Source organism: Argopecten irradians, chromosome 9, assembly GCF_041381155.1.
Source record: "Argopecten irradians isolate NY chromosome 9, Ai_NY, whole genome shotgun sequence".
NCBI classification, from domain to species: domain Eukaryota; kingdom Metazoa; phylum Mollusca; class Bivalvia; order Pectinida; family Pectinidae; genus Argopecten; species Argopecten irradians.
The window spans coordinates 10520409-10535979 of record NC_091142.1 but is presented as its reverse complement, the minus strand read 5'-3'; the positions used below and the strand labels follow the sequence as shown (position 1 = coordinate 10535979).

Below are 15571 nucleotides of genomic sequence, written 5' to 3'. Positions count from 1 at the left end.
TCATTAGACGTAATATTTAACGTGTAAGCTATCTTAATTTTGTAGTAGACTAGAAATGGGTATACTAGTTTATCCCATAATGCGCTTGATATACAGTAACCTTGTTTATGTCATATTTTTGTATACATCGGCTATTTTTAATTTTTTTTTAAAAAGCATATCAAATAGCACGCACAAGGACTTCAAAAATATACTTATAAATACTTGGTGCGAATTAGCACTCCATAATAGAAATATACACATATACATGTACATGATGTATATCATATGACTGTGTTTTAACATATATCCGCACCATGATAGATATGCGAGAACAACCAATTTATGTCACACACCAATGCATGTCAAAATATGACAACGAATGCTTAATTACACTAGTGATACATGCAAAATATTATACGGGCAAAATCACTAGTCGTTCCAGTTATAAAGGGAAAAAAGCTAAAGTTTAACAATAAAACGCGTTCGTTTATACGTCTGTATAGAGTAAGAATACTATTCGATAAACAGTTGATGATTTGGGGGGAATTTCTTCTGGTGTGTTGTAATCAGCAACCGATTAAACAATGACAGTATCTGACTGCCGATAAACCAAATATACACAGATATATATACTTCTTCAATTTTAAGAATACATTTTTGTACATTGATATTATTCAACGAATTCTCACATTGACTTAAACTCAGTGTTTATGTGACCTCTTGAACTCTGAAGAAATAATTAGCACACCAAAATCTACATGTAACTGCCAATGTTAATAATGAGAATTATCATACATTGGGGTTAATAGCCATACATAGGTACTGTACATATGTACAGTGACAATATAAATATCGGCTATTAACGGGCACGAAATTCAATCTGACGTCATTTCAAAAACGATGAAGGGACATCAAGAAACCAAGACGTTACGCCCACAAGAGTCTGATAATTAGATAAAGTTTGTATCAATGTACACCCAAAACAGTGCCCATGGACCATTTTATACGATTTTAAAAGCAAAAAGTATCGTTCTTTCCAACGGCAGTAATCTGTTTCTTAAGACTTCCTAAAAGTATGATTTTTGGCCGCTAAAGCGCAGGCGTGGTAGATTTTTCTTCGATTTTTGTGTGTGTTGAGGAGCTTTCCACCTTTCGCAATATATACGTACTTTGTAGAATGTGAGTTAACCGATTTTTATCTAGACCCCTCAAACGTGTAAACATGGTCTATGGGCTCTTTGGTCCATATTGAAATGAACTGTAGCTTATTCTCAGATCCTTGTGGTTACGCTAGGATTCGAGGACGGCGGGACAGGCAAGTTAAGATGTCCGACTCTATTGCATATTTACAGCAAATTTTGCCGTTAAAAAATTCTCCCAACATAGTTTATGTAGGTATTCGATAACAAGTTTCATAAATTCAAAAGTGTTCAAAAGTAAAAACTCCTTAATCCCACATCAAAGGATTTGAGAGACCTTATAGGCATTGTAATGATGGGCATAAAAACGGTATACGAAATCATGTACATATCAGATGCAGGTACACACATCTCACTCGTATAATGAAAATGTGCCTAATTAGTTATAGTATATATGCATTGGTCAGTGTGACCGAGTGGACAGCGGCAAACTATTATTTTAAAGGTGAACTGGACAAATGCAATTAATGCCATAGCTAGGGATCTGATGATTATTTACAGTTTAGATATTTATGTACATTAATTACAATGTAATCGTGGACCCACAAGAGTACCCAAAGACCATTTTAGACGTTTTAGGGACCTAGATAAAAAAAATCGGTAAACATCCTATTCTACATTGTACTATGTGTGTTTAATGTAGAATAGGATTTTTACTGATTTCTTTTTTATCTAGGTCCCTAAAACGTCTAAAAATAGTCTATGGGCACTCTGGCGGGTCCATAATTATATAAACTGTAACTAATTCTCAGATCCCTGTGCTTAATACGTTACGGTTGGATTATATTACGCATGGAAATGCCATCATATAAATAATACCAAACCGTTGCAATCTCAAACTCCAAACCGTACACGTTTTCGCAATATCATCGATCAAAACCGTTGCGCAAAGACTGACACAACGATGTAAACAATGGGTCAAACACTCTTTATTCTTCATCAAATATAGCAAAGCGCATATCAAATTGATACATATGAATCTAATTATTTGTTTCTCAGTCATATTTTGTGAATATCTTGGATAATAAGCAAGATTCAGATGAAAACTTGAAGTTTTTGCTAGGAACTCGCATCAAGCTGTATGTAAGTGTCACAATTGTATGATAAATAGGAGTACTTTGCGTGAAATCACGATCTTAATACAAGGTAGGATATCTAATTAACACTTGAGCTGAATATCGGTCTGTAACACCATGCGCAATGTATTTAAACTCTACAAGTTGGAACCTACCTGCTCGGTACTCGTATATCGAAGCGATACCGGAAACGGATCAAAACATCGTTGCCGTACTAGTTGCACTACAGTGATAGATAATACCACCTGTTAGTCGTGCCAGGTCCCTGTGTTTCAGAAGTTAAGGAAAGATTTCTATGGAGAAATATTATTGGACCCGGAGACCTATGGAGAATTTTAAGCTATTAAGAAATTTTTCTCAAGTTACTTGTAAGGACCATTGATTAAACCCTTGCCTGAGTAGATATTTCTTTAAAAGCAGATCATCTGTTCAAACTTTACACTAAATGCAAAAAAGACAACTTGCTGAAATTATGTAAATAAGAAATATATAATGTCCATTTTGAATTGCTAGCATATTCCAAATTACTGAATTTGAAATTGTTGACATTGAACATTCAAACTGCCATACAACTGTACAAGGATTTATTCTTCTTTTTTAGCTCACCTGGCCCGAAGGGCCGGTGAGCTTATGTCATGGCGCGGCGTCCGTCGTCCGTCGTCCGTCCGTCCGTCTGTCTGTCCGTCAACATTTCCTTTAAATCGCTACTAGTCATAGAGTTCTGCATGGATTGTAACCAAATTTGGCCACAAACATCCTTGGGGGAAGGGGAACAGAACTTGTATAAATTTTGGCTCTGACCCCCTGGGGGCAGGAGGGGTGGGGCCCAATATGGGAAATAGAGGTAAATCCTATAAATCGCTACTTGTCCTAGAGTTCTGCATGGATTGTAACCAAATTTGGCCACAAACATCCTTAGGGGAGGGGGAACAGAACTTGTATAAATTTTGGCTCTGACCCCCCGGGGGCAGGAGGGGCGGGGCCCAATAGGGGAAATAGAGGTAAATCCTATAAATCGCTACTTGTCCTAGAGTTCTGCATGGAATGTAACCAAATTTGGCCACAAACATCCTTGGGGGAAGGGGAACAGAACTTGTATAAATTTTGGCTCTGGTCCCTCGGGGGCAGGAGGGGCGGGGCCCAATAGGGGAAATAGAGGTAAATCCTTTAAATCGCTACTAGTCATAGAGTTCTGAATGGAATGTAACCAAATTTGGCCACAAACATCCTTGGGGGAAGGGGAACAGAACTTGTATAAATTTTGGCTCTGACCCCCCGGGGGCAGGAGGGGCGGGGCCCAATAGGGGAAATAGAGGTAAATCCTTTAAATCGCTACTTGTCCTAGAGTTCTGCATGGAATGTAACCAAATTTGGCCACAAACATCCTTGGGGGAAGGGGAACAGAACTTGTATAAATTTTGGCTCTGGTCCCTCGGGGGCAGGAGGGGCGGGGCCCAATAGGGGAAATAGAGGTAAATCCTTTAAATCGCTACTAGTCATAGAGTTCTGAATGGAATGTAACCAAATTTGGCCACAAACATCCTTGGGGGAAGGGGAACAGAACTTGTATGAATTTTGGCTCTGGTCCCCCGGGGGCAGGAGGGGCGGGGCCAATAGGGGAAATAGAGGTAAATCCTTTAAATCGCTACTAGTCATAGAGTTCTACATGGATTGTAACCAAATTTGGCCACAAACATCCTTTGGGGAAGAGGAACAGAACTTATATAAATTTTGGCTCTGGCCCCCCGGGGGCTGGAGGGGTTGGGCCCAATAGAGGAAATAGAGGCAAATCCTTTAAATCGCTACTAGTCATAGAGTTTTGCTTGGATTGTGACCAAATTTAGCCATAAACATCCTTGGGGGAAGGGGAAACAGAACTTGTGTAAATTTTGGCTCTGGCCCCCCGGGGGCAGGATGGGTGGGGCCCAATAGGGGAAATAGAGGTAAATCCTATAGATCGCTACTAGTCATAGAGTTCTGCATGGAATGTAACCAAATTTGGCCACAAACATCCTTGGGGGAAGGGGAACAGAACTTGTGTAAATTTTGGCTCTGGCCCCCCCAGGGCAGGACGGGTGGGGCCCAATAGGGGAATTAGAGGTAAATCCTTTAAATCGCTACTTGTCCTAGAGTTTTGCTTGGATTGTGACCAAATTTAGCCATGAACATCCTTGGGGGAAGGGGAAACAGAACTTGTGTAAATTTTGGCTCTGACCCCCTGGGGGCAGGAGGGGTGGGGCCCAATAGGGGATTTAGAGGTTAATATTATTATTCCTTCAGAAAAGAAACAATGAACCTGTATACAGAATATTACTTGGCATTACAAACCAGGTGAGCGATACAGGCCCTCTGGGCCTCTTGTTTTAAATAATGTATTGTTCATATATTAGTACTAGTCCTAATTATGAATCAATTCACTGTGAACTTTTCAATGAAGCCAACAAATTTTACATGTACCAGAAATCATCCAGCCCTGGGTCACGAGTTTGAATCCAATATCGGGTAGTTGCCAGGTGCTCTTGACATTCCTCTTTCTGAATCTGTTGTGTCCTTGAATGACCTTGGCTGTTAATAGGACGTTGAACCAATCAAATCAAAGGTGAATTTTTCGATAAACCTTGTATACTAGATAGTATATATTGTATGATGCTCAGGTGTGGATTTGGATATTGTAGTACACATGTACTTAAATTATCCTTGAAGGACAACAGCCTTTTAATGTTTATTGCTCCTACATTACCAGGATTTTGTATTTCGTTATAAGACTGCAACAACATTAATGTTTTCTCTCTCATCTTAAATTCGGATCACAGAATGTCATTTAAAAACAACACTTACACTGAAACAAAATCATCCAAAAGCATTTAATCAATCGGGAAAAGAAGCAATGGTACAGTTCTTACAAAAACTGGTCACAAACTTAAAGCTTTTACCATTTTATCATGATTTATAATCAATATTGATTACCTGAATTTGAAGACACATGATGTTGAGGGTAACAATTTTAGGATGGAGATATAATAGTACCGTTTTCAACCCAATAAGTGCCCATGGCATTTAAAAAATTGAAAAATAAAAAGGTGCTTAACAAGACGAAATTATTGCAAACCTTTTATAGTTTTGATAATTTTGGTCTTATATGCACAATCAGGCAATTGAAATGAGGCCTCGAAAAGGGGAGGGGGAACTTATTGTGTAGAATACTGTAATCACTTCTTCACACAAGGATAAAAAAAATCTGTCTTTATGTCTCAAAGTATTTTAACTTTGATCGCAAATACATAAATTGTGATACAAAATAATGACACATTAGTAAACCAACCACAGCTGCAAATGCTATGACAATAACTACGACTAGGGGTAAAAGAACTACTGGATTGACATTTTTTGTTTTGTAAACGATAATACAAAATAAAAGACATTAAATGCAGTAAGTTTGCTGAAGACTAAGAGCCTTTGAAAATTAAATCACACCCCAAAATTAATTGGTTTACAATAAAATCAATAAAATGACAATAAACATGAAGCACTATTAATTAACTATGATAAAATATTTTATCACTGGTATCTTTCTGTTTCTTACCAATCTAATTAAAATTAGATCTTCTATGTCTCTCTTCTACGAGCGGACGGTACGGAGAGCGACATAGAAGATCTAATTTTAATTATATTGGTTTCTTACTCACCAATCTGGATATTATTGACGGAGTGTAAACAAAGGGAAGTAACTCTAGGAAATCCTAATCAACTACATCAATGTCATTATTACATACTTACACTAGACTAACATCGGAATGTGACTAATTGCAAAGAACGAACATTAAAGGTTCAGTACACATAATTATTAATTTAATGATAACATTAATAGCTGCATATATCAATCTATTTAATACAATATACATTACATACAGCACATGTATCCAAGGATTTATAAGTGGGACTTTAAAAAAAATCTTGATGTATCATGTCAAGATAGTTTTAAAAACAATTAAAACTATTGGCAAAAAATCCAAATCAAATTTTAACTCAAATAAAACTTGCTATCCAATAATTTGGAAATCATCTTTATTTCTAATAGTCAGTACGTCTTTCAGCCTCTACTAACTACATGTAGGTTATAACACTGTGAAAGTTGCATATATACATGTATACTATTATAACTGTTACATTTAGGTACATGTAAATGGTATTGTAATTTGATCGATGGGTCATAACTAAGTTTGAAAGCCAAAGAAATTAGAACACATATATAATTTCTTACACAGTAACAGTATATATTAGTACGACACATTAGTAAAGTGTAGGGAAAAGGAAATTCAATGAGTAAAGATAGGAAAAAGGAAAGTACGTGAGTAAAGTATAGAGAAAAGGAAAATACTTTAGTAAAGTATAGGGAAAAGGAAAGTACGTGAGTTAAATATAGAAGTATAGAGAAAAGGAAAGTACGTGAGTAAAATATAGGGAAAGGGAAAGTACGTGAGTAAAATATAGGGAAAAGGAGAGTACGTGAATAAAGTATAGGGAAAGGGAAAGTATGCGAGTAAAGTATAGGGAAAATGAAAGTACGTGAGTAAAGTATAGGGAAAAGGGAGGTACTGACTAAAGTATTAAGAAAAGTAATGTACTTTGTAAATGAATAAAGTATAGGGAAAAGGAAAGTACATATCCAACGCAATGGTAAAGATACTGTCTAAGAAAAGAAAATCGTTTTAAGACAGTACAATTGAAAAGCAAGTGGTAGATAGTTATCAACAGTGGTTTCACACGTCGACAAAAAAGAGAAATACATTTATACACATCAGAAAAACGTTTTGAAATAAAAATATGCTGAAAGTTTAAATCTTTATACGCGACTTGATGAAACAATTCATTAGAGATGTAGCACTATGTCTAGAATCGTATCTCAGAATAATTACTATGTAAGCACTATTAATTAATATATTGCTTTAGATTACGCGCAGTGAAATTTAGCTCTTGTTATCACTTTATGAATATAGCGGACTGGAGTTTGATATCTTTAATACTGCAGAAAAAAACTATTAGACATTTATATATCTCAATAGCTTTTCTGGAAAAAAAATCATGCGTTCATAACGCTCTGTGGAAACGTTTGGCGTTTATAACACCACATGAAAAAAGCATGCGTTCATAACGCTTCGTAAAGTGGTTTTGGCATTTATAATGCTACAAAAAGAGATTATCTTTTACAATAATTATAGCACGAACACATATTGTGTTTATATCGACACAGGCAAAAACAGCTTAGGCATTTTCAACGCTGCAGGTAAACGTTTTTTCTTCAAAATATATAAAACAACTTACACAAAATATGATAAGTATAACTTTTACGACATATTATGATAATTTTGTAGTCAATAGTGATACCCATATTTTGATAAAAAATATAAACGGAAAACTTAAAACTTAATTATTTTTGTGTAAATAAAAGTCTTGGATAAAATAATTATAAAAAAGAAATAAAAATTAAAACCAAAAAGACGTTAGTATGTGATAAACTTAAAATACATTTGTTGATATAAAGGAGTTTTAGTAAGTCAGCACAATAACAGCTAATAATGATTAGAAAATAGAAATATTCTACAATATTTTAGTATGTCAGCACAAGAATACAAAATTAGAAAATAAACTTATTCTACGACTTTTTTAGTATGTCATGATTAGAAAATAAACTTATTTCCACTAGTACATCATAAAAAATAATCATTTCAATAAAAGAAATTAACAAGTTCATTTGCCAGTGAGCCTTTCAAACTGATAATTACATCGATATGTATTTCCTCTGCGTCATCTTGTTCTAAACGAAACAAAGAACTGATGTCGATATCGTGTAGATTTCAGAATTCAAACCTATTGTATGTATCAAAGTCCTCACCGTCCAATAAATTGCTTTGGACATGACGTCGGCGTCCTTGAAGCTTCTTTCTGAAATTCTTGCCGGTATTATTAATATTTTGCACTGGGAACTTTTCGTCAACTTCAAATGCGTAATACTTATTCGCCTCGCGCCAATACCATTCGTCCTCCTCCTCCGGAAAGTAATCCTCGCCGTGGAAGAAGGACTCGGGGAATAAATCTTCGTATTTTGGATGTGGAAGAAGTCGGACAATCCGAGGGTGGGGAGCTGGGGGAGGGGCTTCCATGTGACATCTCTTAAAGTTCATCATTGTATCGTTACATAATTGTCTCCAGTTTTTCCCGCCAGGGTCTCTCCTGACAACAATGTCTGCCCCGCCATTGGAGGTAGTTATCTTAAAAACAAAATATTCATTCAGAAAAAAAAGTTTTGAATAGACAAATACTCACGTCCCCGTGCCTATACTCAGATCCCTGTGTCTAGAATAGGGCTACACATTTAGAGTAAAATTAACTAATACCCAGGTCCGTGTGACTAGAGTCCTTTTCAATGGTTTTTGTGAAAACAATGGGTGCTACAGTGTTATAGATACCTATTCCCAGATTTATCACTGCACATATATACATGTAGATTAATTAGGATAGGCGTACATAGATGATACATATATCAACTAGGAATGGAATTTATTTATAGACTATAATCGTTCCGGATGCAGAATTAAAAACTATTATCCGGAAAAAATGTCCGAATCTTGGTTTGATTTAACAAGCGTCCGAACCTCGGTCGTTTTGCCCTAATTCTCAGGTCCCTATGTCTAGCAGTTATTAAAAACTATTATCCGGAAACCTGTGTCTAGGTTATGTATACACATATTGACTTACTAAGTAATACTAAGGTCCCTGTGTCTAGGATAGATCTACAAACCACACATATTTAGACTAACAGGTCCCTGAGTCTAGGTCTACACTCATATATAGTATTAGACTTATTTTTACTCAGGCCCCTGTGTCTAGGACAGGTCTACATATATATGGACTAACTAGGCTAATACTGAAGTGAGTTCCCTGTGTCTGGGGTATGGCTTCACACAAGTAGACTAAAGTTAACTAATACTCAAGTCCCTGTGTCAACGTAAATATACACACACATAGAATAACTAATGCTCAGGTCCCTGTGTCTAGGATAAGTAATACAGTTCACATTTGTGATTAATTATCACATGGTCCTCTAGGCCTATATGAAGAAAAACAACATAAAAATACAAAGTAATTACAGTAGGGTTTCTTACCTTCGATAGCTTAACAAATTCACGGTCTCTCTCGAGGCATGTAATGCTAAAATGAGACGTTGGATCCCACACCGATTGAAGTTTCTTAAACACCCATAGTCTCCGATTGTCTAAAGAGAACCATGTATTTCTGAGACAAAACACACTGATCTTAGGGATGGCATCGATACTGATGTCTCCTCGAAGGATCTTGTCCACGACCTCACCCAGGGGCATCTTGATTACATTCCCCTTGGTGGTAGTAACGTGCATGGTGTTGGCGATGGTATCCTGTGTTTCGAGAAATGTACCTGATGTCACTAGGGCGAAGACGGACGTAATCATTATCCCTCTTCCTCTTTCCATGTTTCCTGTTCATCTTGGATTGTGAGTATGGCCCGGGACACCGTTGACTGTGTTGTGATCAAGTACTCGTGAACACAGTTCAAATTAGCCGCGTGACTGTCACGTGCTCTCGACGTAACATCAATGTATACAATGTATTACATGCATGAAGATATGCATGATCTACTATTGAGCGCAGTTTGTATTTGATAAGAATACAGCCAAAATGTCTTTAATAAATTGTTTTTACAGGGATTTGGCACGGATTCACACATATCATAAATAAATATATATATACAGTAAACTTTTATTGCCGAGTACCTGTAAATATAATTTTTCCACCATTTTTTTCATCTCTAAAGACGCCTAAATTGGTTTATGGATATTCTGGTAGCTAATTTTTATATTCCTATGATCGTATAGGAAATAAAATGTTTGTAGAGATCTTTTGTTTTTTACTCTGATTGGTAATAAATCAATCAACCAATCATCCGTCCGTCCGTCCGTCCACCCACCCACCCATCATTTGCTAAAAATCATTTCTCAACAAATGTAGCCTGGCATGTCCAGCCAATGATGGCTTACTTAGACATTGAACAACCATAAGTACATGAATATAAAACGGAATACATGTAGTCTAAAATAAGGATTTGCGAAATAAAAATAAAGAAAGGATGTCCCAAGTTGTTAAATGATTAGTATAGGCACCTTATAATACAGGGTTTAAAAATCGTCGGTTCTTGAAAATCTGTAGAAAGCATGAAACTTTGAATATGACTTCTGTATTTATAACAAACATAAGGTTTCAGAAAAAAATGGATCCATCACAATTAAGCCCACACGGCTGCCATATTGATTTTCAAATTGCCACCAGAATCACATTCTTTTAGCCATTTATTGCATTAAATAACAGCTACATCCAAAATACAAAACATGTGCACCTACAGATATTTGGTATTTTGTTACTTAAGGCCATTTTAGTATTTTGTTACTTAAGAACATTATAGTAGTGTTAAAATACTTATTGAGGGATAATCATTTTGTATTTCAAGGTGGCCGTCAATCTTACGACCTGTATCTACCTGAATTTATAATTATTGATAACTGATTTTGACATCTAAAAGACATCTAACAACTTTTAATTCACGAATCCAGATGTAGATGGTTTTAACATGTTATTCAACACAAAAATCAATAGCATTTTGAGAATTACAATACTTACACAGTCAAATAAGAACTAAAAATGAATTTTAGCAGCATTGTCATCAATCAAAATTTACGTCAGTGATATAAGTAATTATTAAGTGACTTTTTAGATATGTTCTCATCTAAATATACGTAAAGCATAAAAACAATAAATATTACATTGCATAAATTCTGTGGTTTGCAAATGCTTACAAAGCATCGTGCGTGTTTTTCCATGTCTTTGAATGCTTTTCACAGCTTAATTCATCTAAACATGATTTTCAATAGACTACTGAAGAAGAAAAAGGATGTCAAAATTTTCTCCGATATAATTTTAAGATTGTGATGGTGTTCGATTTAGTACATAATTTTATTCACTGTGTTAAAATCTGAAATAGTCGCCATTCTGAAATCAAAGATGGCCGCTCAGCTTAAGATTGGAACTATGCATACGTCATAACAGGAAAATTTCTCATAGTGTGTTTTGAGTCCTGACCTAAAACATCTTCAATATAGTAAGTCAACGGAAATTTGCTTACTCATTGCCATGTGCATTTACCGATGTCGTTCAGCTATCTTGTCGCTTCCGCTACGATCTACCAGGCGCTTTCTCTGCAGTTTTCGAAAATAGATCTGCAGCTGATTTCATGTCTATATACATTATTTCAAATGTAGGCAATGGCGTCCATGTTGAATGTACAAAGGGATCTGTACATCTATTCTCCACAGTCTAGGATCCTGGAATCTCCCAACTCTTCATACTTTGGATCTTCTTTCATTGAAATGTTTCTGCAAAGCGTACCTACCGCGGGATTCTTCGTCTTCTGTAAGTCTGCCCTGCCACGTACATTCCAACCTTAACAAAGATGATGCAAGTTAAGCACCTCGTGGGTGTGCCAACCCTACCTTTTTTATTGGGTGGGGATGTTTGGGGTTGTAAGACACGCAATGTTTTCTGTAGTAGTCTCTCATGGTACCACTATCAGCGGCGTAGTCCTGACTGGTAGGCTTGCATGCCCCAAAATATAGAACGGTGGTGATTTTATAATAGCATGTCAATCGTACAATACTAGACTCCCCTCCCCCCCCCCCCCCCCCCCCTCTGTCTAAGTGCCTCGAACAAAAAATAACGGATTTTGGTGGTAAAAAAATTAAAATAGTAAGGACATGGGAGAATTTTGGGTTTTTTTAACTGATGACAATTACTTATATGGCGCATATTCCTAACATAATCATGTTTTTAGAAATATGTTCTAACCTTTTCAAATGGAATTTTGGTAATCCGTAAGTGTTGTCCTGATTCAAAAATCCACTCTTGCACTTGAGTGTAATTTGGTTGAAGGTCTATAATATTGTCTTTTGACAGGATTCTAACATAATCGAAATTCATAACACCCTGGTAAACCCGGAAATATATAGACATTTCTAATATAATTTTACAGAATAACAAATGTTCAAATCTTTCGAAATGTGCCCCGAATAGTTTTGTTAGGCATACCAGTTGGACATTTATCATCTGTATTATACTATTTAATATTCTGCCAGGCGATGTTAACGTGTATTCAAATGTTGTTGTTTTTTACTGACTGTACAAAAATTGTAAGTCAGATTTTTAAAATAATGGTGGCATGCTTGAGCCAAGCATGCGACGCGCGCTACGCACTTGCCTATGGAATTTGGCAAAGAATGTAGGTCGTATAGTACATATACCGACATCAACCGAAACTAAACCCAACCAGGTTCCCGATATCTTCAAAGTTATTTTCCTGTCTGTGATTCCCAACTTGGTCTTTACATCCTGGGCTCATATCTTCGCGGTTTGGAAATCCTGATTCACTCTTCTATCGTCTGTTTCATGAAGTACTCCGGGATTGTGTTGTGGTGTGGGTCCATATGCATTGGAGAGGTCCTGCTAAATAACTGTAAGGCCTCAAGGCTTGACCGTTGTTTACTTGATAAGTTGGTGATGGTTTTATTGTGTTTATGAACGCGCAGAATCCTTGAGAACTTCCATTCTTCAAAGACAAAAATATATTCGTTAGCTGCCATGGAGGGTGCTATTCGTTTTATAAGTATGACGAAGATCTTTCTTTCCACGCTCATAAAGGAGGTGGTCCTCAATTGGTAATGTGCCTTAAAATTAGTCTCTTCCTGACAAAAGTCCGGATGTAGGCGGCATCGCGGGGAAATCGCTTGTACGATAGGAGAGGGGTCGCTGAGCATTTTTCGGTATTCATTTCCACAAAAAACCCGGTAGTTTTCACGGCAATCCCAGAAACATTTATTAATTTGATACAGTGATCGGGGAATTGTCACATTTATATACGGAAAAATCTTGTGCTGACAAAACGTTAATGTATTTATTGGAATAATGGGCATCGTATACAACCATCCATACCTGGCTGAATAGTTCTGAAAGACAGGAAAATGCGGAAATTGATCTCCCGAAAAGATGTTACAAAGTAATGGGGGTGGATCGTTTGATTTTAGTGTTACGAGGGGAATCGTTTTAATAAAAATTGATATAAAAAACCCATTAAGTCATTAAAAGGGAATACAACATACAGTAAAACCCCTATAACTCGAACAGCAGGGGACCATATCAATAATTCGAGGAATACAGGGTATTCGACTCATCCGAGGTTGGTCATGATCGACCGTTGACAGTCAAAATGTCCGGTCACCCTATGACAAACAATACATTGTAATGACATTTTAATTACCGTAATTTCAGCATTTTGGATTTATTATGAAAGTGTTTTTGATAGCAATATCAAGTTGAAAAAAATATGTATTACATAAAATGAGGGTTTGAAAATACTGACGACAAAGTAAATCAAATGTAAACGATCGTCAAACGTGGTACCATATTGGTTAAAACAGACAATGGGTACAATTTCGATGATTTAATTAAAAAAATCATTTAACACATTTACAAAATAAATACACACTATAAAGTTATTAACCAGCATAGTTACGAACAAACAACGATACCTATGTGTACCTTGTAAAAGCGTTAGGTTACACGTGTTCACGAGGAAAGTTACGAAAATACAATATGCGGGAAAAGATACGGAACGCACTGATAAAAACGAACATGGGTCAATGTGATTTGTACGGAGCAATATCAAATTTTGGTATCGTTTATATCTTTTGAAAGAAACCACAGAAACTAAAAAAAAAAAAAATATTTAACTTATATAGGAAGTCGGACGTCAGCGATTTCTTCCGACTCTTTTGTCATTTCACAATGCGTACTTTCTATTTTCGTATTTAAGCGAAGATTATTGCGAGAGAGACATCGATTATTTAATGCCTTTTCTGAAATATTCAAATAAAGTTTGCATCAAACAACGACTGGCGATCGTGAAAGTAGGTAATACTGACACCGTTAATCCCTTGCAACATTAACATTTATAATGTGTATTAAAATGAATATGGTTAAGACCCTAAGTAACAGTCTTCAATCTCATTTCATTTGGTATTTTTACATTATTAAGTGACTTCTAAAATATTTTATATTTTATATACATATAAAGCATTAAAAACCAATGATATATTATTACCAATGTTTATAAAACATCATATAAGTGTGTTTGTGTCGGCTTTAATAGATTACCAACTGAAACTATAATAAACAGGTCAAAATCTCCGACAAAATTAATTAAAACTTTTCTATTGTTTTTCTCCACCCATTTTCTAACCAAATACTTAAAGGTGTACGTCTATGCGCTAAAAGAAATCATGCGCAACTATGCACGGTCACAAGAAATGAAAGTTGGCTAAGAATGTAGCTCTGGAGAACTCCTATGTCAATACATTGATCACGAAACCTGTTTGTAAAAAAATATTTCACCTGGAACTCAAAATGCACTGTTCTTAATAATCCACATGTAGCTCCATATTAATTCTTAGAATTTGCCATGTTTATAATTTTATGTATATAAAAGCACTGATTATCTTTAATTAATAATTTACATTGTATATTATACGGAATTTATTGAAGGAATTATTTTCCAAAACCCACCAATGTTACTTATGATACTGATTGAAATACAGGTAAATCTCAGGTGACTTTACAGGTGTAAATATAAAGACAGCTTATATGAAACAGTATATAATTGCCTTCCTATTGTTTCCTAAAACAACACCTACCTATTGTTGATAAATATGTTGGCGTTCAGAGAACACTCCCCCTTAATTACCGAAATGCTTGATACGACACCTGTATAAACACAGGTCGTGAGCTATTATCCGTGACGGTCGGTGCAGTCAGGTTTGACACAGGTAAACAATTACCAAGGGCCGAACACCTGTTCGACGAATGCATGGGTACATACTATGCATTTGCTCAAACGGGGATATATTTCTGTTCGAGGAATAAGGGGTATTCGACGAATAGCTGTTCGAGCTATCCGGGGTTTTGTTACATAGATTATATAGGGAGACGGCCGGGACCGTACGACCAGTTCGACGAATAGGGGGTATTCGAGGAATCCGGGTTCGAGTTAGAGGGGTTTTACTGTAATTATATACTATTTACGATAAAATTACATTTGTCGCACACCATTTATGTAAATATCACTATATATATCATTACAAGGTAATTAAGTTTTTACATTGATGTTAGACTGCTGCGTTA

General features: G+C 36.0%; 1 protein-coding gene across 1 annotated transcript; it reads right to left on the bottom strand.

Annotated features, from left to right (window-relative positions):
* Positions 1-5138: 5138 nt before the first annotated feature.
* Positions 5139-9690, bottom strand: LOC138331413 (uncharacterized). Its single transcript, XM_069279013.1, has 2 exons — positions 9421-9690; positions 5139-8526 (listed from the first exon to the last, which is right to left on the bottom strand). The coding sequence occupies exons 1-2, from the start codon at positions 9670-9672 to the stop codon at positions 8113-8115; spliced, it is 666 nt and encodes a 221-aa protein (XP_069135114.1). The 5' UTR covers positions 9673-9690; the 3' UTR covers positions 5139-8112.
* Between the last annotated feature and the right edge of the window lie 5881 nt (positions 9691-15571).